Genomic DNA, 23,434 nt, shown 5'->3' on the forward strand with positions numbered 1-23,434 from the left:
GTCAACGGCTGAATTTAAATGCGGATAACTATTTAATTATATGCAATTTTCCCTCTGACCCTACCTGTAATACTGGTCAGCATCCAATGTTTAAAATAAACAACTGGTCATGTTTACTTAAAAAGGTTATTGCCTAATCACCAAGAGGTTCTAATGCATCGAAAAAGTGGTAGCTCTCAGCTCTAGCCATGAATGCAACTTGCACGCAAGCTGTCTCAAAAAGATTAGGAACTTCTAGTGACCGCAAATGGGGTAAAGCAGAAGGCACATACGTTATCTGTAGATGGTTCAATAATAAAACTGTTTCAACATAAAAAACTCAAAGCCTACGAGGTCAGATAATGTGAACTACAAAGCTATCTAAATGCCTGCAAGCCAAAAAGAAAAAGGAGAAGGAATAAAAATGTGTCTATACACAAGTCAACTTGAGAAGTCACCCTGCAACTTAGCTTTTCAAGAACTGAAAACTTTATAAGGTTCTTGGAGATATCAACACATTCAAATTCCAAAATAGAGCAACTATATTAAAATACAATTGGCATAAAATTCAAATGCCCCCACATGTTGAAAGACACACAACAATAAAAAATTCTTTAATAGGGTTTATTTGTGGTGGGCACTGTTCTAGGGACTTCACATTCTTATTCATTTAGTCCTGATAACATCCCTATAAGACAGGTACTATTAAGGGTGCCTGGGTGGCTCAGATGGTTAAGCGTCTGCCTTCGGCTCAGGTCATGATCCCAGGGTCCTGGGATCGAGTCCCGCATCGGGCTTCCCGCTCCTTGGGAGCCTGCTTCTCCCTCTCTTTCTCTCTGTCTCTCATGAATAAATAAATAAAATCTTAAAAAAAAAAAAAAAAAAGACAGGTACTATTAAGATTATTTCCACTTTACAGATGAACCAACTGAAGTACAGACAGATTAATTCACACAATGTCATACAGCTAGTAAGAGGCAGAGCAGGAGTTTAATTCCATTAGTCAGACTCCAAAGTTCATGTTAACCAATGCATGTTTTAGGTCAGCTTTTTTTTTTAAATGTAATAACCTTTTTGGATTTCAAACACTAGGATAGTTTTGTGCAGTAAGTACAGGCTTTGGAATCAAATCAAACCCGAACAAACCCCTGAACAAAGTCAAGCCTAAGCTTCCCTAAATGTAAAAGGAGGACACTTAAGTTACTGTGAAGGCCAAAGAAGATAATATAATTAAAGTGCCAAGTACAGTATACAAGATAGGGGTTCTTAACCCTACGTTCACAGACACTGAGTGTCCACGGATGGGCTTCAGAGTCTCTGAGTCTCATCAATTGTATGACAAATGTTGTATGTACCCATTCTTTTTTTTTTTTTTTTTTTAAGAATCGTCTCTGGCTGTCCACAAACCTTCAAGGGGTACCTGATCTCTGAAAGGCTAAGAACCACCGAAGTACACAGAAGCTACTCAAAAAAATGAAAGTTCTCTTTCTCTTCTTATTCTCAAAAACCGTCCCTTTTCCATTAAGGGTGACACACCAAGGCTTCCCAATAAATGTCAATTATTCCCCCACCATTTTCCTGGCTTGATAACTAGTAACATATGCAAGCTTATGCCCCAGTTTTCTAGAGATGGTCTAAAGAAGGCCCTCAAACGATGATTCATCCCTCTCTGCACCGAGACGAATACACGGCATTTACTCGAGAGAATCGTGAGAATCATCCACCTAGTTGCACGAAGCACCCATGTCAGGTAGGAGAACTGAGTAGGTAATAGAACCTCCCAATTGCACCCTAGAGACCTGACACCTCAGCGCTGAGGGATGAGGAGAATGTGTTTCCCTAGACTACTGGAAAACCCAGAATTCCGTTCCCCCTACCCCTGTCCTGCCTCTCTGGACCTCTGGTGCAGGGAGGTCCTCGTTGCACTGCCCCGGGCTAGAGAGGCAGGGGAGAGAAACGTTACCCGAGCAGCGCGGCGGAGTCCCAGCTCTGCTGCCGGGAGCGGCGGCGGCAGCACCCGTCGCAAGCCTGGCCCAAGACCCTCCCCCCCGAGACCCCAATACGGATCTCGGCTCCAGCTGGGAACCGGCTCCAAGCTTTTCCGTTTCCCAAAGCGGCTTCCGCTTCCGGGCCAGCCTTTGCAGGAAGCAGTATTTGGATGACGCAGAAGTGTCGCGCGGTTCGTGATTCCGGAAGAAACAAGAGCACGGCGTGAACATGGTGAGAGGAGGGTTTGAGAAGTGATTTTGTAAGACCACATTTTAGGGGAGCAGATTGAGCCGATCAGCCGTTGGCCAAATTTCCTCTGTATTACCCTTAATTGTTTTCGTTCTGATTGTAGTTCTTGAACTGCTCGAGCGTTGCCTGCTATGCTCTAGTGAGTGGGGACAGGAGGACCAGTTTGGGGCACAAAGAGGTGCTGGGTATTTGAGGGAAGAAGGGAAGGGAGTGGACAAAACAAGAGAAAGAACTCAAGAAGATACGATGTATTTCCAATTCTTTTAACTCTAAAATTTCTGTTTCAAGGGGAAGCAAAAGAAAGCAAGAAAGTATGCCACCATGAAGCGAATGCTTAGTCTCCGAGATCAGAGGCTGTGAGTATCTGGAATCAATCTATTCCCAAAGATATAAGAGTTAAGAGGGCATCAAGTAGTAAAGTTTTGTCATTATTTTGTGTTTACGTTAAAAATTATTGTGTCTTGGTTTTATATAGCATAGGATAGTAGGCAAGTGTGTAACAGCCACTTAGATGCTGAGCGATTACTCTGGAGAAGGGGATGGAAATTAAACATTACTGAAGTGTTCGCTCTCTTCCACCGTTTTTATATATTTTATCTACAATATCACATTTAAGCCTCCTAGGAGTTTGGTAGGTAGGAATATCTTTGTGTTTTTGCCATTACACTTCTTATATTCCCCAGGGGAAAAAAATGTTGAAATTGTTGAAAGACGGTGAGGTCAGAGACCATGTTTGTCTTGTGGCTCCAGCACCTGCCACTTACTTTTAAAAGAAAGAATGGGAAGACACCTAGATGTCTCCATTTTATCCAAAGACTCTAAACCACTGTGGGAAAGTGAAATGACATTCCCTGTTGTAAGCTTCCCTGCTTCAGTGAAGAACAAAGTTAGGAAATAAGGACTGGTCTTGGGGCACCTGGCTGGCTCAGTCAGTAGAGCATCAGACTGTTGATCTAGGGTGGGGAGTGCAAGCCCCACCTTGGGCCTAGAGCTTACTTTAGAAAGGAAGGAAGGAAAGGAAAGAGAGAAAAGAAAAAAGACTGGTCTTCATTGTGTTTAATAACCTTAGAACAAAGGAATGGCCTTCAGAGTTACTAAATTGTATTCTCAGCCTTTAGTATGTATGTATTATGTAATTTTTAGGGAACTTGCCTCATTGATAATATTTTATTTCCAGTTAAGGGTTAAATTTTGTGTATGTATTTTTACATTTTATCCTTTTTTTTTTTTTAAGATTTATTTATTTATTTGAGAGAGCGAGAATGAGAGAGAGTACATGAGAGGGGGGAGGGTCAGAGGGAGAAGCAGGCTTCCTGCCGAGCAGGGAGCCCGATGCGGGACTCGATCCCGGGACTCCAGGATCATGACCTGAGCCGAAGGCAGTTGCTTAACCAACATTTTAGCCTTTTTTAAGAGGCATATGGGGGAAGCTTTTTCCTCCCTACTGTTGGAACATTTGAGTCTTCAGAAGATAAATGTCAGCCTGTTTTTTCACCGCATTGAAGTGGATTTTGATCCTTGATACAAAGAGCTTCTGACAAAGAAATGATAGTATAACTTTTATTTACCCATTAACAATTTTTTTTTTTAGATTTTGTTTATTTGTCAGAGAGAGCACAAGCAGGGGAGCAGCAGGCAGAGGGAGAAGCAGACTCCCCACTGAGCAGGGAGCCCAATGTGGGACTCAATCCTAGGACCCTGGGATCATGACCTGACCTGAAGACAGATGCTCAACTGAATGAGCCACCCAGGCGTCCCCCCCATTAATAATTTTTATGGATTATTGGCTAGAGATTCTTAAATTTCATTATGTTTAACTGATTAGTTACTTTCAGCCTACTTCCCACTTAATTATCTGTGCTATGGATATTAACATGAAAAAATCACAAAATAGGATTTCCTCTGTAAGCAAAAAAAAGAAGGAAGAAAGAAACTTTACATGTTGAATGAGATTATAACTGCATTGATTTTTTTCTTTTGCATTTAATTTACTTTCTTTTTTCCTAGTAAAGAGAAGGACAGATTAAAACCTAAAAAGAAAGAAAAGAAAGATCCCAGTGCACTCAAGGAAAGAGAAGTGTGAGTAATCAAAAATTTCAAGTTTTCCTTTAAATGTAGAAGAGATTTTTAGAACCATAGAAATCTTAGAAATCCGGGCTTTCCCTAAGCTGTTTTGTAAGCCATCTGTAAGTCTGGCACAACTATGCAAATGAAAGTGATATTAGTGAACATGTATCCATTCCAGTAGTTCGAAAGTTTTTGGATTTCATGAAGCAGTGAAATTTCCCCTAAAATCTTAGGGATTAGATCTAGAATTATTAATTTTTCTTCTTTGCCAAGATCTTTCAAAAGAAACAGTTGTCACTGTTTAACAGATCAGCATTTGATGAAAGAATGTTTCACCAAAAATAGTAAGGACAAAATTTCAGGATAAAGGTCATTCCTTTTAAATAAATACACCTAATTTTATGAAACCTTATCATATTTTCTTTATTATCTCATTTTGCCCTAGATTGGTAATGGATATTTCGTCACAGGATTTATTAGGATTTATTTCCAATGAATAAGGAAAAAGGAGCTTAATCTATAGCAAACAGTTCGAAGCAGAACTTCATTTGCATTGTTGATATCAAAGTATCAATGTAGACATTACTTTGTGTTTTGTATCTTCTTCCTTCAGCCCCCAACATCCTTCCTGCTTATTCTTCCAATATAACACACAGCTGGGCCCACCTTACCACATCCTGGTTGATACCAACTTTATCAACTTTTCCATTAAAGCGAAACTTGACTTAGTACAGTCAATGATGGACTGTCTGTATGCCAAGTGTGAGTATCATACTTTTGCATTTCATGTCATTTGTACAGAGTAATTATAATTATCCAAATACATGAAAAGAGGGGAGTGGGGTCCTAGTTAGTTGGATTTCTGGTCATTTAATTTGCTCACTGTGGCAATGACCATTTTCGGTGAATTGAAATATAATGCAGACGTGACTGGTAGTAATTAAACCTCACAATCAGAACACACTTAGCCTGCTTTAATGTTGTGGACATCAATTTTGAACATGGGGTGGGCATTTTTTGTTTTAGAATTCTGGATTTTAAAATTCTGGGTAAATGAAAATTTATTACATTTTTCAGAATTGTTTTACATTAAGGAGGAAACATTTTCCATTCCACTCCATTGTAGAAAAGCTAAATAAGATATTTTGCTATTTATGGTCACAGAACTAGAAGTGATGCTGGTTAACAGCTCTTAAGTTTATTCAATTTGGTGTTTATTTGCACCACAAAGGACCAGACATAGTTTATTTCCACCTAGGTATGCAGTTTACCATTAGTAGCTTTCTCTTGTGTTTGGGTGTCCCCTCCTTCAAGTGATCTTCCTTCACTACCATGAGTAAGAAGAAGAAAATCTAGGCCATGTGCAAGGGAATCACTTCCTAATAATGAGATCTGTTGCATTTTGTGGTGGATTTACATTTATATTTTTTCCAATCATCTAGTTAAAGGTACAAATGAAAACTAGACTTATACCTTGCCATAAAGAATAAATCAAAGGAGGGGCGCCTGGGTGGCTCAGTCGTTAAGCGCCTGCCTTCCGCTCAGGTCATGGTCCGAGGGTCCTGGGATCGAGCCCCGCATCGGGCTCCCAGCTCCACGGGAAGCCTGCTTCTCCCTCTCCCACTCCCCCTGCTTGTGTTCCCTCTCTTGCTGTGTCTCTCTCTGTCAAATAAATAAAATCTTTAAAAAAAAAAAAAAAAAGAATAAATCAAAGGAAAAAATTTGCACGTCCTTTAATTTTTAAAGGATGCTATCTAATGAACATTTATAGAATGATAATAACGTAAATGTTGTTTATTGATTTATTGAAACTAGTAAGTTTGGAAGATGGGCTAAGAAATGTGATGAGTAAGAGACCTAAATTCTTTAAATGCCATAAAATTAATAAATATAAAAGTGTATAAGTTTATTATATCAATATATGAAGGTAACCACCAAATGAGAAAAACAGCTAATGAAGTAAAATAGTGGTCTGTAAGGATCAGAATTGGTGGGTGGGAAAGGATCAAGGAACAGTAATTTTTTCATACAGACTTTTCCATATTTCTTTTTAAGCTATGTATATGTAATACTTTAATTGTTTTAAGCTTGTAGGAATAATAAAGAATAACCTGAACTGGGGGCCCTACCTGCCTGTGAGAGCGGACTAGGGTGGTCTTGGATGAGGGAAGACACTAAACTTTGGTAGACTTTTTGTATTCCCATGGTCTTTTTTATAACTATAAGTAAAGTGTGCTAGCTGCTTATCTAGGAATGCTGTGACCTACTTATAAATAAAATCAATGGAGGGTTCAGGCATGGCCCTTTGAAGGTGAATTGTTTCCTTGACTCTATAGTTCCATCACTATTATCTAAATGGTGACCATTTAGGAAAGCTTTCGTCCTAGAGGAGTGCTTTTTCTAGATATGGATACCTTGGAGTACAGCTATAATGTGTACAGCTAAATGCTCTCACTGTGCCTTTTCTTTTTTTTTTTTTTTGATGTAGTGTTCCATGATTCATTGTTCGCATATAACACCCAGTGCTCCATGCAGAACATGCCCTCCTTAATACGCATCACCAGGCTAACTCATCCCCCCACTCTCCTCCCCTCTTAAAATCCTCAGTTTGTTTCTCAGAGTCCATAGTCTCTCATGGTTCATCTCCCCCTCCGATTCCCACTCTCCTTCATTTTTCCCATCCTACTATCTACTTGGTTTTTTTTTTTTAACATATAATGTATTATCTGTTTCAGAGGTACAAGTCTGTGATTTCTCAGTCTTACACAATTCACAGCGCTCACCATAGCACATACCCTCCCCAGTGTCTATCACCCAGCCACCCCATCCCTCCCACCCCCACCTCAGTTTGTTTCCTGAGATTAAGAATTCCTCGTATCAGTGAGATCATATGATGCTTGTCTTTCTCTGATTGACTTATTTCGCTTAGCAAAATACCCTCTGGTTCCATCCACATTGTTGCAAATGGCAAGATTTTGGTTTTGGGTTTTTTTTTTTTGATGGCTGCATAATATTCCATTGTATATATATACCACATCTTCTTTATCCATTCATCTGTTGATGGACATCTTGGCTCTTTCCACAGTTTGGCTATTGTGGACATTGCTGCTGGAAACATTGGGGTGCATATACCCCTTCGGATATATCTTTGGGATAAATACCCAGTAGTGCAGTTGGTGGGTCATAGGGTAGCTCTATTTTCAACTTTTTGAGGAACCTCCATACTGTTTTCCAGAGTGGCTGCACCAACTTGCATTCCTACCAACAGCCTAGGAGGGTTCCCCTTTCTCCGCATCCTCGCCAATATCTGTCGTTTCCTGACTTGTTAATTTAGCCATTCTGACTGGTGTGAGGTGGTATCTCGTTGAGGTTTGATTTGGATTTCCCTGATGCCGGGTGATGTTGAGCACTTTTTCATGTGTCTATTGGCCATTTGGATGTCTTCTTTGGAAAAATATCTATTCATGTCTTCTGCCCATTTCTTGATTGGATTATTTGTTCTTTGGGTGTTGAGTTTGTTAAGTACTTTATAGATTTTGGATACTAGCCCTTTATCTGATATGTCATTTGCAAATACTTCTCCCATTCTGTCGGTTGTCTTTTGGTTTTGTTGACTGTTTCCTTTGCTTTGCAAAAGCTTTTTATCTTGATGAAGTCCCAATAGTTCATTTTTGCCCTTGCTTCCCTTGCCTTTGGCAATGTTTCTAGGAAGAAGTTGCTGCAGCTGAGGTCGAAGAGGTTGGTGCCTGTGTTCTCTAGGATTTTGATGGATTCCTGTCTCACATTTAGGTCTTTCATCCATTTTGAGTCTATTTTTGTGTGTGGTGTAAGGAAATGGTCCAGTTTCATTCTTCTGCATGTGGCTGTCCAATTTTCCCAACACCATTTGTTGAAGTCTCACTGTGCCTTTTTTGAAAACAAACTTACTGGGGCACTTCAAACTTGACTGGTGGCTCAGGCAGTTAAGCGTCAACTCTTGATTTTGGCTCAGGTCATGATCTCAGGGTTGTGAGATCGAACCTGGTTTTGGGATCCATGCTGGACGTGGAACCTGCTTAAGATTCTCTCTCTCCCTCTCCACCCCTCTCTCTCTAAAAAAAAAAATTAATAATAATAAATAAAAACTTATTAAGGAAAATACCACTTTCTGTAATCTTCTATGTAACATAATACCTCAAAGGAAAAGTTGAAGAAACAAACATTCAAGTATAGTACAAATTCAGTTACCTAGGAGATTCCTTAACTGTTTTTAAGCTCTAGCTATTTAATTTTTCCTCACTTGCCTTTATGCCTGAAGGAAGACCTTTATCTTCCTCTTCCCTTAAAGATGCCCCTTTGACCTTTTCATAGCTCCTGGTCCCATTTCTGCCTGATAGTCCAACAAGGGAGGATAGTTAGCTTTCCATCAGCTTTCTTTTCTGCCCATGAGTGCTCTTCCCTGTTACCTTCCCTTTCTTGATAGTCCTCTTCCTGGGCCTACTTTCCTGCTCCAGATGCAAGCCCTTGCTTGCTTTACTGCTACATGGCTCTGAAATTGATCCTCTTAAGGTGTGTAATGCCCTCTGATTCCATGACTGTCTGATCTTACTGATTTCATATCTCCATTTTACAACTGCTTTTTCTTCTGGACATTGTACTTAGTTTAAAATTTAACTTTGTCCACATTCAAAAATATTTCTGTACTTGTAAAAAAAAAATCTAGCATAAAAACATTAAAGCTCCCTATAATGCCTTTCCTCAGAGGGGGACAGTTTTTATTTTTATTTTATTTATTTTTTATGTTTTTTTAATAGGCTCCACAGCCAGCGTGGAGCCCATTGCGGAGCCCATTGCGGGACTTGAACTCACGATCCTGAGATCAAGGCCTGAGCTGAAATCTAGGGTTAGATCCTTAACTGACTGAGCCACCCAGGTGCCCCTCTAAAACTTCGTATACAATCTCTGTGAATTATAGGTTATTTTTGTTTATTTTATTAATGAAAATGGATCATAGATTATTTACTATATGTCTTTGTGCGTTTTTTAACAGCTCTAAGATATAATTCACATACCATTTAAAGTGTATGATTCAATGGCTTTTAGCATATTCAAAGTCAATTTTAGAATATTTTATTATCCAAAGAGAAACTCTGAACCCCTTAACCATCATCCCCAACCTTTCCCATTTCCCTCCCTAGACAACCACTAATTTGCAGTCTGTCTCTATAGATTTGCCTATTTTGGACATTTCATTAAAGTGAGATCATATAATGTTTTGTCCTCTTCCATTTAGCATGTTTTCAAGGCTTGTCTGTGTTAAAGCATGTATCAGTACATACTTCTTTTCATTACCAAATAATATTCCATTGTGTGGCTAGATTACTCATCCATTTTTTCTTACTTTTTACATTGAACAAATAACAAATATATCTTTTTTTTTAACGGTTTTTTATTTATTTGAGAGAGAGAGAGCGTGTGCACACACGAGCTGGGGTGGGGGATGGGAGAGCAGAAGGAAGGAGAAGCAGACTCCTGCTGAGCAGGGAGCCTAACGTAGGGCTCCATCCCAGGACCTGAGCCAAAGGCAGACATTTAACCAGCTGAGCCACCCAGGTGCCCCTTGAACAAATATATCTTGAACGTTTTGCTGTGTCAGTATATATAGTGGACCTCATTCTTTTTTTTAGTTTACATAGTATTTATATGATTTTTAAAGGTCGATATCCTATTAGATATTTTGGATTACTTGCAGTTTTGTTTTTTTTTTTTTTTTAAAGATTTTATTTATTTATTTGAGAGAGAGAGAGCATGAGAGGGGGGAGGGTCGGGAGGGTCAGAGGGAGAAGCAGACTCCCTGCTGAGCAGGGAGCCCAATGCGGGACTCGATCCAGGGACTCCAGGATCATGACCTGAGCCGAAGGCAGTCGCTTAACCACCTGAGCCACCCAGGCGCCCTACTTGTAGTTTTTACCTTATTATAAATAAGGCTGTTGTAGTGAATATCTATGTGAATATGTCTCTGTTAGGGTAGAGTAATTCTTTAGGATACATTTCCAGAAGCTGTATTGCAATATCAAGGGGTATGTATATTTTCTTATTTTAAAAGGTATTGCAAAATTGCCCTAAAATAGTGATACACATTTTTACACCTACTTAGTGTGAGAATACCTGTTTCCTCAGTATTGGGTATTTTCCTTGTTTAATCTTTGCCGCTCTAATAGGTAGAAAATGAAATACTGTTTCAATTTATAGCTCTTTAATTAGGAGTGAGATTGAGCACCCTTATGCTCATTGACCATTGTGTGTCTTCCTCTATGACCTGAAGTGTATGAACTGAAATGTAGCGTGTGGTTAAGAATCCAGTCTATACTATGGACTCTGAGAAACAAAGGGTTCTAGAGGGGAGGGGGGTGGGGGGATGGGTTAGCCTGGTGATGGGTATTAAAGAGGGCACATATTGAATGGAGCACTGGGTGTTATACGCAAATAATGAATCATGGAACACTACATCAAAAACTAATGATGTATGGTGATTAACATAACATAATAAAATGAAATTAAAAAAACAAACAAAAAAAGTCTATAGCCTGACTGTCTCCGTTCACATCTCGGCTTCACCATTTGCTTCTACTTATTTCTTTGTGCCTTAGGTTCCTGATCTATAAAATGGGGATGATAATAATAACAATGCTACCTGATAGGAATTATTCTGAATATGAAGTGAGCTATCCTCATAAAGTGCTTCGCCCAGTGTCTGGCAAATAGCACATAACTTAAGCTATCATTACAAGCTCTTTGTATGTTAAAGAAATTCGCCCTTTGATGAATGTGTAGAAATATTTTTCCTAGTTTATTTGTATTTTAATATGACTTTGATAGCTGTCAAACAGAAATGTTTTGTTTTTATGTGATCAAATTTACATTTTCTGATTAATTGCATGGTTTCTTTTGGTTCATATTTAAATTTTTTTCCATCTAGAATTTATTTTAATATAAAAAGAATGATAGGGATCTAGCTTAATTTTTTTCCCCCAGGCACATTCATGACACTTTATGAATCTGTAGTGTGGGGTTGGGACCATTTGGTTCTCTAGTCTCCTCATCAAAAGGGATTTTATTCACCTCTAGTTCTCATGGTTCAGTGTGTTATTCTGTCATTCCAGAAGCCTCATGGGTCTTTTAAAGACTCTCAATGGGATATAATTCAGAGAGTAAAACCAAAGTTTCTTTACAAGTTCTGTTATTAATATGTATTTTTTTTTTTCCTGGCAGGTATCCCTTGTATAACTGACTGTGTGATGGCTGAAATTGAGAAACTGGGGCAAAAGTATCGAGTGGCTCTAAGGTAGGAAGGAGCTAGTCTAGATTGTTATACTGAAGATTCTTTTGATCCTCCTTCATCTATTTGCTGTGTGATTTCTTGGATAATTAGTTTAAATATAAAAAACTAGTTAACTATTTATGATCAAGAAAGCAAACATTTGAAGGTTAAAGAATTTTAAGCTGAAATTTTTTTTTTAAAGATTTTATTTATTTATGTGAGAGAGAGCATGAGCCGGGGTGGAGGGGGGGCGGCAGTGGGCAGAGGAGAGGGAGAAGCAGGCTCCCCCCTGAGCAGGAAGCTGGCTGGTCCCTGGGGCTCTATCCCAGGAGCCCAAGATCATGACCTGAGCTGAAGTCAGACACTTAACCGACTGAGCCACCTAGGCACCCCTAAGCTGAAGTTTTGTGAATGAAGTTAGGTAGTCATATTGGTCTTGTAGACCTCCTTTTAAGTTCCTCTAGATTTCCAATTAGAAAGTGTCTTTTTATTAGTTATCTAGATATCTCTTTTAGAATCTCACACTTAAAGGATCCACATTCTGAGTTTTGAGCTTACTCTAGAAAGTACACTTGAATTAAAAGTAGTGGTTCCCAAAGTATGGTCCATTGACCCGTAGGAGTCCGGAGATCTTTGCAGGGAGCTTAACAAAACTATTTTCATAATAATATCAAGACGTTGTCTTTGTCACTGTGCTGACATTTATACTGATGGCAGAAATGCTGGTGCCTTAGTACCAATCAAGACAGTGGACCCAAATAATGTTAGTAGACTTCGTATTCTTCACTGCCACTCACTGGCAGTTAAAAACAAAAAACAAAAACAATGCAGGGGTGCTCAGGTGGCTCAGTCGGTAGAGCATGCAACTTTTGATCTCAGGATTATAAATTTGAGCCCTAAATTGGGTGTTTTAGAGATTACTTAAAAAAATAAAATCTTAGGGGCACCTGGGTGGCTCAGTTGTTAAGCGTCTGCCTTTGGCTCAGGTCATGATCTCAGGGTCCTGGGACTGAGCCCTGCGTTGGGCTCCCTGCTCAGAGGGGAGCCTGCTTCTCCCTCTCCCACTCCCCCTGCTTGTGTTCCCTCTCTCACTGTGTCTCTCTCTGTCAAATAAATAAAATCTTCAAAAAAAAAAGCCCCAAAACAGAGTCCCTTAAGAATATCCTTGATGAAGCAGTAGAATTTGTTGACTTTGTTAAATTTCGACCCTAGAGTACACGTCGGTATTCCTTGTGATGAAGTGTAAAATATACCTACAGCATTTCTGTTGCATACCCAAGAGTCAAGCTTGCCTTAGTGAAGAGCATTTGTGCTTGTTTGAGTTGTGAGCCAAACCAGCTGCTTTTTCATGGAATATCATTTTTATGTGAAGAATAACTGACAAACACTGATTTTTCAGACTATATTTTGCAGATAGTTTCTCAAAAATTAATGCAGTGAATCTGTTACTTCAAGGAAAACAACTTAACGGTATTAGTTGCCAATGATAAAATTCAAGCTTTCAAGTGAAAATTGGAGTTTTGAGTATATGTGCTGCTTAAGCGAGCACTGAAAATTAGAGTTTTGAAAAATCATGAGCTTATCACATTCCCAATACTAAAGACCTTTCTGTTGAGACCAGTGAAGATACTGAGTATGATTTTTTTGGTATTGTATAATGAAATGTGTTAATATTTGGGAAGATTTGTGTGATTCAATGAGTTGGTATTTTCCAAATGATCAATGAATAATATTACAAAATCATGCATGGGTAAAAGATTCAGTCAAGGTCCAAGATGTACCAGTGAATTTGTGCGTCTCTTTGTGTGTCACCTTTTAGAGTTATAAATTGCATACTGTAAAATTCACCAAGTTTAATTGTATAATTTGCTGGGCTAGGCAAATGTGTACAGTTATGGAACCACCATCATAGTCATGAAATAGAACATTTCCATCACTCCAGAAGTGTGATTCCATTTATATGAAATTCCAGAAAAGGCAAAACTAGACTAATAGAACATAGTGGTTAACTGGAGCTGAGCATGAGAAAAGTGGATTAACTGCAAAGGGACACAAGGAACTTTTTGTAGTGACAGGAATGTTCTATATCTCAATTATGGAGATAGGGACATGGATATATAAATTTGTCAAAACTCGTCAAATTTTACACATACTATCAGTGAATTTTATTATACTTCATTTATACCTAATAAAGCTAGTTTTTTTAAAGGCAAAGAAAAATAGGAACCCAATGTATAAGAGTGGTAGCACTGTTTAGCTGAATGGGAAAGTGATAAACTATTAAAATATTGATTATCACTGTGGAAAGAAACAAAACTGGATTCTTACCTCTTTCACAAAAATCAGTTCCAGGTAGATTAAGTATCTAGACTTTTATAGAAAATATAGAGACTATCTTAGTGATTTTGGAGTGGGCAGGGCTTTCTGAAGAAGTCCAAACCATAATGGAAAACTAATCAATCTGACTATATTGAAATCGAATACTGGGACACCTGGGTAGCTTCAGTCAGTTAAGCATCTGCCTTGGGCTCAGGTATGATCTCAGGATTCTGGGATCGAGCCCCGTATAGGGCTCCCTACTTAGCAGGGAGTCTGCTTCTCCCTCTACCTCTGACCCTCCCCCTGTTTGTGCTCTCTTGCGCTCTCTCTCTGTCAAATAAATAAATAAAATCTTTAAAAAAAAAAATTGAATACTACTTTATAACAAAAGACAGCATAAACAAAGCAAAACAATAAGTCACAGATAGAAGATACTAGTAATGCATATAATCAACAAAGGGTTTATTTTCAAAATACATAAAAAACTACAAATCCATAAGAAAAAGACAAAATCCTTAAATTCACAAGGAGATATCATTTCATGCCCAGCAGATTGGCAAGAATTGAAAAGTCTACTTAACAATGCCATGAATAGTTGGGACTGGGGACCAGTGGGAATTCTCATATTCAACAGATAAGGATGTAAAGTGGACAGTCAACTTTGGAGAGCAATTTGGCAATATCACTGCAGAAAGTTCTGTCTTCCCAGCCCTGTTTCACTCTCCTCTGCACAAACACTCTTTCCCTACCAGAGATGTGCTTGCTCCTCCCTGAACACCAATGAACCATTTTATAGATGGTTGGTGCCCTGTTTGGAACATGCCTGCCCTCACTTTGCATGGAATATTCTTTCGTCTTTATTTTATTTAATCTCCATATAATTTTTTTTTTTAAGATTTTATTTATTTGAGAGAGAGAGAGAGCATGAGAGGGGGAGGGTCAGAGGGAGAAGCAGACTCCCCGCCGAGCAGGGAGCCCGATGCGGGACTCGATCCTGGGACTCCAGGATCATGACCTGAGCCGAAGGCAGTCGCCCAACCAACTGAGCCACCCAGGTGCCCCTCCATATAATTTTTTTTAAGTATACCAAATTCACAGTGACTTAGCTCTGAACTACTGCAATATGGAATATTTTTCTTGCACTTGGTACCTATGTGCTGCCTTGTAGTTTTATTCAGTTTGTGACTCGTCATTATGTAATAGGAAGAACATGGTTCTGGGAATCACAGACTTGGGGTTTTTCTTTTTTCAAATTTGTATGAAAATAACATGTTTGATTTATTTATGGCAAACAAGGTAAACATGTATATACAATAAAAAGTAGAAGTCCCCCGGCATATTCACACTTTGTCCATTCTTCCACCCTAATGGTAACAACTGAGAAGGGTTAGTGTATAATTAGTATGTTTTTCCAGACCTTTTTTCTAAGCAAATGCAAGTGTAGAGAAAGACAATGAAAGAGATTTGTATTTCCTTAATTGAATCATATATGTATATTGTTCAATGACTTTTTTTATTCAACAGTTTGAATTTTTTTGAGTTTGTTTATTCAGCAAGCCTTCCATGTTGGTACAGATAGCTGTATCTCATGCTTTTTTTTTTTTTTTTAAACAGGGTGGGCATCAAAATATATTTAATTTTTACCTTGCTGATGGATATTCAGACTATCTGCAGTTTTTCACTATTATAAAGTGTTCTGTAGTGGCCATCCTTGTGCCTATATTCTTGCACATTTGTGTAAGACAGCTTCTAAAAGTGAAATGGTTAGGTTAAAATTGTTTGGTTTTGAATCCTGGCTTTTCCCACCTGTGTACTTAGAACAAGTTAATTAATCTCTCTGAATCTGCTTCCTCGTTTGTAAAATGGAAATGTAATTCAAAGTTCTGTGAAGATTACATGACCTAAGGCACACCAGCTTCTCTCAGTTGTCTTTCCAATTAGAAGATAAGTTGCAGGAGGTGAGAGGTGCCTTAAAATCTCTACATAGATCAAGTCACTCTTATTTCACAGATAAAGAGTCAGAAAGTTATCCAATTGCCTGAATTGTTGTTAATCCAGTTTTGTAACCCTTTAGGATTGCCAAGGATCCAAGATTTGAACGATTACCATGCACACACAAAGGAACCTATGCAGATGACTGCTTAGTACAGAGAGTAACTCAGGTATCATCAGTTTTTAAATGTTGACTTTGTGCTTCACAGGAAGCATAGGTGCCCTTATTTACTTGAGGAAGTGGACTGGAAATGTATACTCTAACTGTAATGGGAAAATCACAGGCTTGGGGAGGAGATATGGATTTCAAATCTCAGCACCTGCATTTAATTGGGTATGTGATTTGGGGCACTTACTGATTTCTTTATTCCGCCAATCATCTCTATAAAATGCTTTAAGTGAGTGAGTGTACATATAATATCAGGTTTCACCTCCCTGTGAATCAGAAATCATCCATTTCCATTATTCCCCCCATGCAGGAATTTTGTTCCTCTCCACCATGCCTAAGCAAGTGTTTCTCACTTACATCTGAGTATCCCAGGATGCTGTCTTACAAGTACCTGGAATAACTAGGTTTTTGATTCTTCTGTTCTGGCCTCCTTGTCAAGCACCACAAGAACTTCTGCCATTGATTGCCCTTACTGGAGCCTCCTCTGCTGGGGATAATCATCTTCATCTGGTGACCACACTGCCATCCCTTTAGCCACTCCATCCCATGGGTGGAGACAGCATTTGCCTTAACTTCCCACAGCACAGCTGACACCAGGCTACAACTCTTTTCAAAATTGAATGGGAGATTGGGGTATGATGGAAGTAAAATATAATACAGCTGGCAGCTAAATGGTACTGCTTTCAGAACTCCTAGGCTCAGACTTGTCCTGGCGATCCATTCTGGCTTCATGGCTGAGGAAGTAGCCTGCCTCCACCCCTAGGAGCTGTCAGAGTAGGCCCAAGCCCAGAGGCTCCAGGAAAGGCAAAAGTGTGCCCTCCGGTCTAAGGCATTTACTCTGCCTTTGCATTGAGTCTTTTGGGGTATTTCCCCAAACCAAGAAATCATCTGCCCTAAATGTGAAAGTCCCTTCCACTTACGAGACAAAAAACAATTTGCAGCTTTTAAATAATTTTTCTATCTTCTCCCCCTTAAGATTCTTAGAGCTACATTCCCCCTTGGCAACTTGTTATGTGTTTTATAAATATGAACTCCTAGATCATAGTAGGTACTCAACAAATTGTTATAACCTTTCCTTCACTAATTACTGTGAAAATGAGTAATTCTCTAGATTAGCCAGTGTACCATTATTCAGTATCACTAAGTAGACTCAATGTGTGAACACTCAATGGTGTCTCTTACAGCACAAGTGTTACATTGTGGCCACAGTTGACCGGGACCTTAAGCGAAGGATCCGGAAGATCCCTGGAGTTCCCATCATGTACATTTCTAACCATAGGTGAGAACTGTCTCTTGGGGGAAGTGATTAAAAGTATATAGCTGATATCAATTAAAAATGAGGTCAGGTTATAGGAAGATTTGAAAGCAATTGTTATATCAAAGGCTCACATAGTTATATTTGAAGAAATGAGACAAAGTAACAAGAACAAGGGCAAAAGATAAAACTACAATTTGGGAATGAGGCAGACATTCCCATGCTACAGTAAGATTACTAGAAGAAATAGAGATGTGTAGCTCTAAATACAAAGCAGTATTTGAAATTAAGCTAATCTTTTTGGCCAGAAATATCTTTTTTTTTTGAAAGCCTAGTATATGTGATCAGCACCTTATCTGGGAAACTAAAAGCTTATTTAAAAAAAAAACCAAAAACTGATCTTTATCCTGCTTGGATGTTTCCATGTTAGTGCTCAGTCTATTACTGTCTCACTTTTCAACCTGGGAAGAACACAATATAGTGGGAGGAGTTGGGCTTACCTGGACTTAGTGCCTGGCTCCCTCACTTGTTAACTTTCTGACTTTGAAGAATAAAGATATTAAAGTCAGCATTTTGTTGTAAATCATTCATTATGATATCCCTTTAAAATGTTCCCACTGACAAAAAAGGATTCATAGTGGGGAGGTGAAAGTGTTGCAGTCAGTAAAGGATGGGTTTTTAGGTGGGTTCTGGACCCACCTTTCTTACCAGTGTTAATTTTTTGTCCTGATCAGGTACAACATTGAGCGGATGCCAGATGATTATGGAGCCCCTCGGTTCTAATTCTTAAAAGATAGAGTTCCTCTGCCTTCCTTTACCAACTTTTTCTGTTGCCTGTTCGTATTAGCAGTATGCTGTAGCATGAATTATTCTTCTTACCCATTTGCTCTGTTATGAGCTGACTATGGTTAAAAACACTCACTTTTTGATGTTTTGAAATTGATATTTTGTATCATTTTAAATATTGTTGCATCTTTTTATAAATCAGATGATTGCTCATATAATTTGATGGTGGTTGTTTTATATTGATTTACTCAACAAATACTTATTAAGGTTATGCTAGGTACTTAATAAGGTAGGGTCCTGCCCTGAAGACATTCGTATTATTATAGGGGAAAAGAGAAACATATATATGAATAAATATAGTCATATAATGGTGCCAGGTTAAAAGTATGAGGGAATAGACCTGTATGTGAGAAAAGAATGATTTCTTTCTACTTGGTTAGAATGGGGAGGGAGGGAAGGCTAGAGGTAGTAATATTTGAGTTAATCTTTAAAAATGAGTAAGTGCTTGCCCAGTATATGAAGTAAAGAAAATGAGGCATAGGAAGCATATGAACAAAAGCACGGAGACATGGATGTTAACATGGAATGATTGCTTGGCCTGCGCATACAACTACTAGAAGGTTTTTCTAACTAGAACATAGGAGAAAGAGATCGTACCCACATCTGAGACTCCAGGGGTAGGAGATGGCTGGGAGGGGGCCTTATATGACATACTAAAGGGTTTGGACTTGATTGTGAGGTCAATAGGAGCTTATTAAAATTTTAATTAAGGTGAATAACAAGATCAGATATTTTAAATGGTCACAAGGTAGTGTAAGAATAGACAGATAGATCATTGAAGTAGAATAGAAAGTCCGTAAACAGATCGATATATTTATGGCAAGTTGGTATATTATCAAGACAGTATTTCAAATCTGTGGGAAAAGGAAATTTTAAGGCCAAATAGTGTGGAGTAATTCTTAGTGGGGTTAGAATCCTGATTCCACCAGTTACTATCTGTATGAGTTGGGCATAGTACGTAACCATTTGGTGCCTTCCTTGCTCCCTCTTTAAAATGTGTTGTCTAATTCTCAAAACAAACCTGGTAAGATGGAATGAAACCGAATAGTACATGACACAATTTAATTATTGTTCAGTAAATGTCAGTGATTATTATAGTATCATAATGGGGAGTTGGCTATCCATCTGAAAAAAGTTTTTGTATTCCTACTTCATATCCTTCATAAGAATACATTTCAAGTGGATCAAAGATCTGAACTTTTTTTTTTAAGCTATGGAAGTCTTAGAAAAAACACAGAATGCCTATAATCTTTGGACAGAATTCTTAAATAAGATGGAGAATGTAAAAGCCATAAAAGAAAAGATTGGTAAGTGTGACTATATTAAAATTACAGATTCTGTGCAAGGCAGCCCCCCCAAATTAAGACAAGTGGCTGACCAAAAGATCTTCCAATATATATAACAAGGGTATGAAGAAGTGAGTGGTCATGCAGTGCTGAGAAGAGTGCAGATAGATATAACCGTTTTAGACAGAAGTTTGGCAAGAGACATTAAAATAAAAATTACAGATACCCAAGGAGCCCAGTTCTATTTTTGGGTTATTTATAGGTATTATACAGGTGATTTTCTTTAATATGCATGATTAGTGTGACGTAAGCACATAAGTACAATATAAATGTGTAAAGAAACATTCACACATGGGAACAAGGAAGCATCTAGAAGCGTCTTATTTCACCACTGTTTATAATAGAGGAAAATTGAGAAGAATGTAAATTCCCATCAAAAGAATCTTAACTATGTTACATCTCTACAGTTAACCCTTGAACAATGCAAGGGTTGGGGGACTGATGCCCCACACAGTTGAAAATCTGAGTATAACTTTTGACTCCCCAAAAACTTACTAATAACCTACTCATGATTGGAAGCCATAGTGGTAGCATAAACAATTAATGCATATTTTGCATGTTACATGTATTATACACTGTATTCTCATAATAACATAAGCTAGAGAAAAGGTTAAGAAAATCATAAGGAGGGCGCCTGGGTGGCTCAGTTGGTTAAGCGACTGCCTTCGGCTCAGGTCATGATCCTGGAGTCCCGGGATCGAGTCCTGCATTGGGCTCCCTGCTCAGCAGGGAGTCTGCTTCTCCCTCTGACCCTCCTCCCTCTCATGCTCTCTGTCTCTCATTCTCTCTCTCTCAAATAAATAAAAATAAAATCTTTAAAAAAAAAAAGATTTAAAAAAGAAAATCATAAGGAAGAGCAAATATTTCTAATATTTCTAATACTCTATAAAAAAAAATCCATGTATAAGTGGACCCATGCAGTTCAAATCGATATTGTTCAAGGGTCAGCTATACTGTGGAATGTCACGAGCATTTGAAAAGAAGTAGATTTAAAAATGGGCAAAAGACTTGAATAGATGGTTCTCTGAAGAAGATATACAGATGACCAACAAGCACATAAAAAGATGCTTACTATCACTAATCATTAGGGAAATGCAAATCAGAATCACAATGAGATACCACTGCATACCTATTCAGATGGCTACTATTAAGAATAAATAAATAATGAGTATTGACAAGGATATGGAGAAATTGGAACTGTTGTGCACTGTTGGAAATGTAAAATGGTACAGTCACTAGAGAAGACAGTATGGCGATTCCTGGAAGAATTAAAAATAGAATTACCATATGATCTGGCAATTCCACTCCTGAGTATATACAAAAGAATCGACTCAGGATCTTAAAGAGATATTTGCACATCTATATTCACAGCAGCATTATTCACAATAGCCAAGAGGTGGAAGCAGTCCAGGTGTCCATCAATAGATGAACGAATAACCAAAATTGGTATATACAAACAATGGAATACTATGCAACCTTAAGAAGGAAGGAAATTCTGACACATGCTCCAACACAGATGACCCTTGAGTAAGTGAAATAAGACCAGAAGATAAATACTATGATTCCACTTATGAAGTACCTACAATAACTGAATTCATAGAGAAAAGGTAGAAAGGTGGTTCCCAGGGGCTGGAGGGAGCGGGGAATGGGGAGTTTAATGAGGATGGAGCTTCAGTTTTCCAAGACAAAAAGATTTGTGGAGATTGGTCGCACAACACTGTAAATGTACTTAACGATATTGAACTATATACACTTAAAAATGGCTAAAATGGTAAATTTTATGTATATTTTACCACAATTAATAATAATCAGAGCTATGTTACTTACTTGACCTAATGTTAAAAAGAAGCAACTCGTAGAACAATTAGATATGGTGTGATACCTGTTTTACTTTTTTTTAAACCACAAAATTATACAACTGTTTACATGGTAATATACATATATGGGTAGTAAAAGGTCTGAAAATAATTCTTTTCCTACCCTCCCTTCTCTGCTAACAGTATTCCTCTTAAAGAAAACCATTGTTATAGGACTGGATTGTGGCTCACTCCTACCCCAGCACATAATATGGATGTTTCATCTTCCTGGTTAGACCAATCAGAATATTCTTATTCCCTTTGCCATTGCGATTATTTCAAACCTGGGAGATCAAACTCAAGCCAAATAGTCTTAACCAGAGCTTTTACTGGAGAGTTGTTCTCTTTTTCTGTGGGAGAGCTGTTAGGTAATGTATGCTTTGAAACTGAGTGATCATATCTGCCAATACCTTGGAAAAGCCAACCTGGTTTTTACTTAGATTGCATAGTCAAACTTAATCCTAACTAATGTAAGATATATGTCTTCTCAACCAACAGAGAGAAGAAATGAAAACGGGAACTCAATCATTAAAAAAAAAACTCAAAAAAACAAAACAGGTTTTGTCAAAACCCAATGAACTGCATCACTGGAGATTTGCATATTTTGCTATCTGTAAATCGAAAAAGGAAAGAGAAAAAAAATGCAGAAGAGGGGAGGGAAGAAGAAATAATGGTAAATAGAAAACATAAAGTAAGATGGTAGAGAAAGGTTCAAATGCACAGTAGTCATGATGAATGTGACTAAATAAGTTTTCTTATTAAAAGACAAGTGCACAGGGGTGCCTGGGTGGCTCAGTCGGTTAAGCGTCTGCCTTCGGCCCAGGTCATAATCCAGGAGTCCTGGGATCATGTCCCACATCAGGGTCCCTGCTCAGCGGGGAGTCTGCTTCTCCCTCTGCCTCTGCCTCTTCCCCCTCTCGTGTGTTCTCTCTCTCCCCCTCTCTCAAATAAATAAATAAAATCTTAAAAAAAAAAAAAAGAAGACAACTGCACAGGTTGGATATTTTTTAAATTTTATGACTGTGTGATATTACAAAACACGCCTAAAACAAAATGACACAGAACAGTTGGACATGATAGGAAAATACACTTACTGCACAACCCAGTAATTCTACTCCTAGGAAATCTGTCCAAGAGAAATGAAAACAATATTCACACAAAGACTTGTACACCAGTGTTTATATTATCTTTATTCATAAAAGATAAAAACTGGAAACAACCCAAGTATCTATGGAGAAGTAAATGGATAAATTGTGGTGCATTCACACAATTGAATACTATTTAGCAACAAAAGAAAAGAACGGATACAGCAACATAGATGAATCTTAAAATCATCAAGTTGAGCAAAAGAGGCCAGACACAAAAAAATACATACTATATGATTCCATTTATATGAGACTCTAGAAAAGACTAATCTATAGTGATGGTAAATCATTAATTACCTGAGGTGGGGATGGCAGTTTGGCTGTACAGATACAAAGGAATTTGGGGGTGTTATGGAAATGTTCTGTATTTCTATTGTTGTGATGGTTACTTGGATATATTGATTTGTCAAAATGCATTGACATGTACACAAAATGAGTGCATTTTGTTGTGCATAGCTTATACTTAGGTAAATTAAAAGATGGGAAAAGATAAAAAATATGCTGTTTGAATATGCAATATGGAAAATATAGAGGGTTTTTTAGTGGCATAACATCAATTTTATGAACAGTCCATGTACACTTGGAAAGGAGGTACAGTCTCTATTATCAGGATATTATCAGGGTAAAAGTTTTGATATTTATCCATAAGATCTACTTGATTGTTTAGGTCTTCTGTATCTTCTTACTTTGACTCTTTGATCTGTCTCAAGCTGAGAGGAATGCATTAGTTTCCTAATATTAGTATGTTTTGTTTATTTCCCCTTGTACTTCTTAAAGTTTCCACTTGATGAAAGTTGCTACTGTGTTATTTTGTGCGTGGGTTCTCATAACTGATATATTTCTTGTGAATTGTAGCCTTTAGCATTATATTGTATCCATTTTGTCTCATTTAATGCATTTGGGCCTGAATTCTATTTTTTCT

At 38.1% G+C, this 23,434-nt stretch overlaps 2 protein-coding genes across 13 annotated transcripts in view; one reads left to right on the forward strand and one right to left on the reverse strand.

Annotated features, from left to right (window-relative positions):
* The window catches only part of AREL1 (apoptosis resistant E3 ubiquitin protein ligase 1), a 68,228-nt gene extending 66,146 nt beyond the window's left edge, over window positions 1–2,082 (reverse strand). For 6 of the 8 annotated variants that reach the window (XR_010405269.1, XR_010405270.1, XM_064571360.1 and 3 more), the window contains exon 1: window positions 1,943–2,081. The gene's annotated coding sequence lies outside the window, so the exon portion shown is untranslated. Of the gene's footprint in view, window positions 1–1,942 lie in introns of all 8 variants that reach the window. The other 2 variants (XM_064571358.1, XM_064571357.1) reach the window with 2 other exon arrangements.
* FCF1 (FCF1 rRNA-processing protein) lies at window positions 2,064–21,971 on the forward strand. Of its 5 annotated transcripts, XR_010405272.1 has the most exons (9): window positions 2,064–2,199; window positions 2,506–2,573; window positions 4,225–4,296; window positions 4,898–5,046; window positions 11,536–11,608; window positions 15,978–16,065; window positions 17,249–17,343; window positions 19,377–19,472; window positions 21,866–21,971. XR_010405272.1 is itself a non-coding variant. In XM_064571361.1 (8 exons), the coding sequence occupies exons 1-8, from the start codon at window positions 2,197–2,199 to the stop codon at window positions 19,411–19,413; spliced, it is 585 nt and encodes a 194-aa protein (XP_064427431.1). In that variant the 5' UTR covers window positions 2,064–2,196; the 3' UTR covers window positions 19,414–21,971. The 5 variants fall into 5 exon arrangements, 4 of the variants coding, with proteins under 4 accessions (XP_064427431.1, XP_045757195.1, XP_064427432.1 ...); XM_064571361.1 differs by having other exon boundaries at window positions 19,377–21,971; XM_045901239.3 differs by lacking the exons at window positions 19,377–19,472; window positions 21,866–21,971 and adding an exon at window positions 18,054–18,323.
* Window positions 21,972–23,434: the final 1,463 nt, after the last annotated feature.

This window comes from Mirounga angustirostris, unplaced genomic scaffold, assembly GCF_029215605.1.
Source record: "Mirounga angustirostris isolate CCGP_5_RB_7025 unplaced genomic scaffold, mMirAng1.0.hap1 SCAF_9, whole genome shotgun sequence".
Classification (NCBI taxonomy): Eukaryota; Metazoa; Chordata; class Mammalia; order Carnivora; family Phocidae; genus Mirounga; species Mirounga angustirostris.

What these genes read in the sequence shown, in the direction of transcription:
- FCF1 (XM_045901239.3), top strand. An exon ending in AAGTATCGAGTGGCTCTAAG is followed by an intron (nt 11,609 to 15,977) that starts GTAGGAAGGAGC and finishes GTAACCCTTTAG; the next exon opens with GATTGCCAAGGATCCAAGAT. An exon ending in ATGTACATTTCTAACCATAG is followed by an intron (nt 17,344 to 18,053) that starts GTGAGAACTGTC and finishes TGTCCTGATCAG; the next exon opens with GTACAACATTGAGCGGATGC.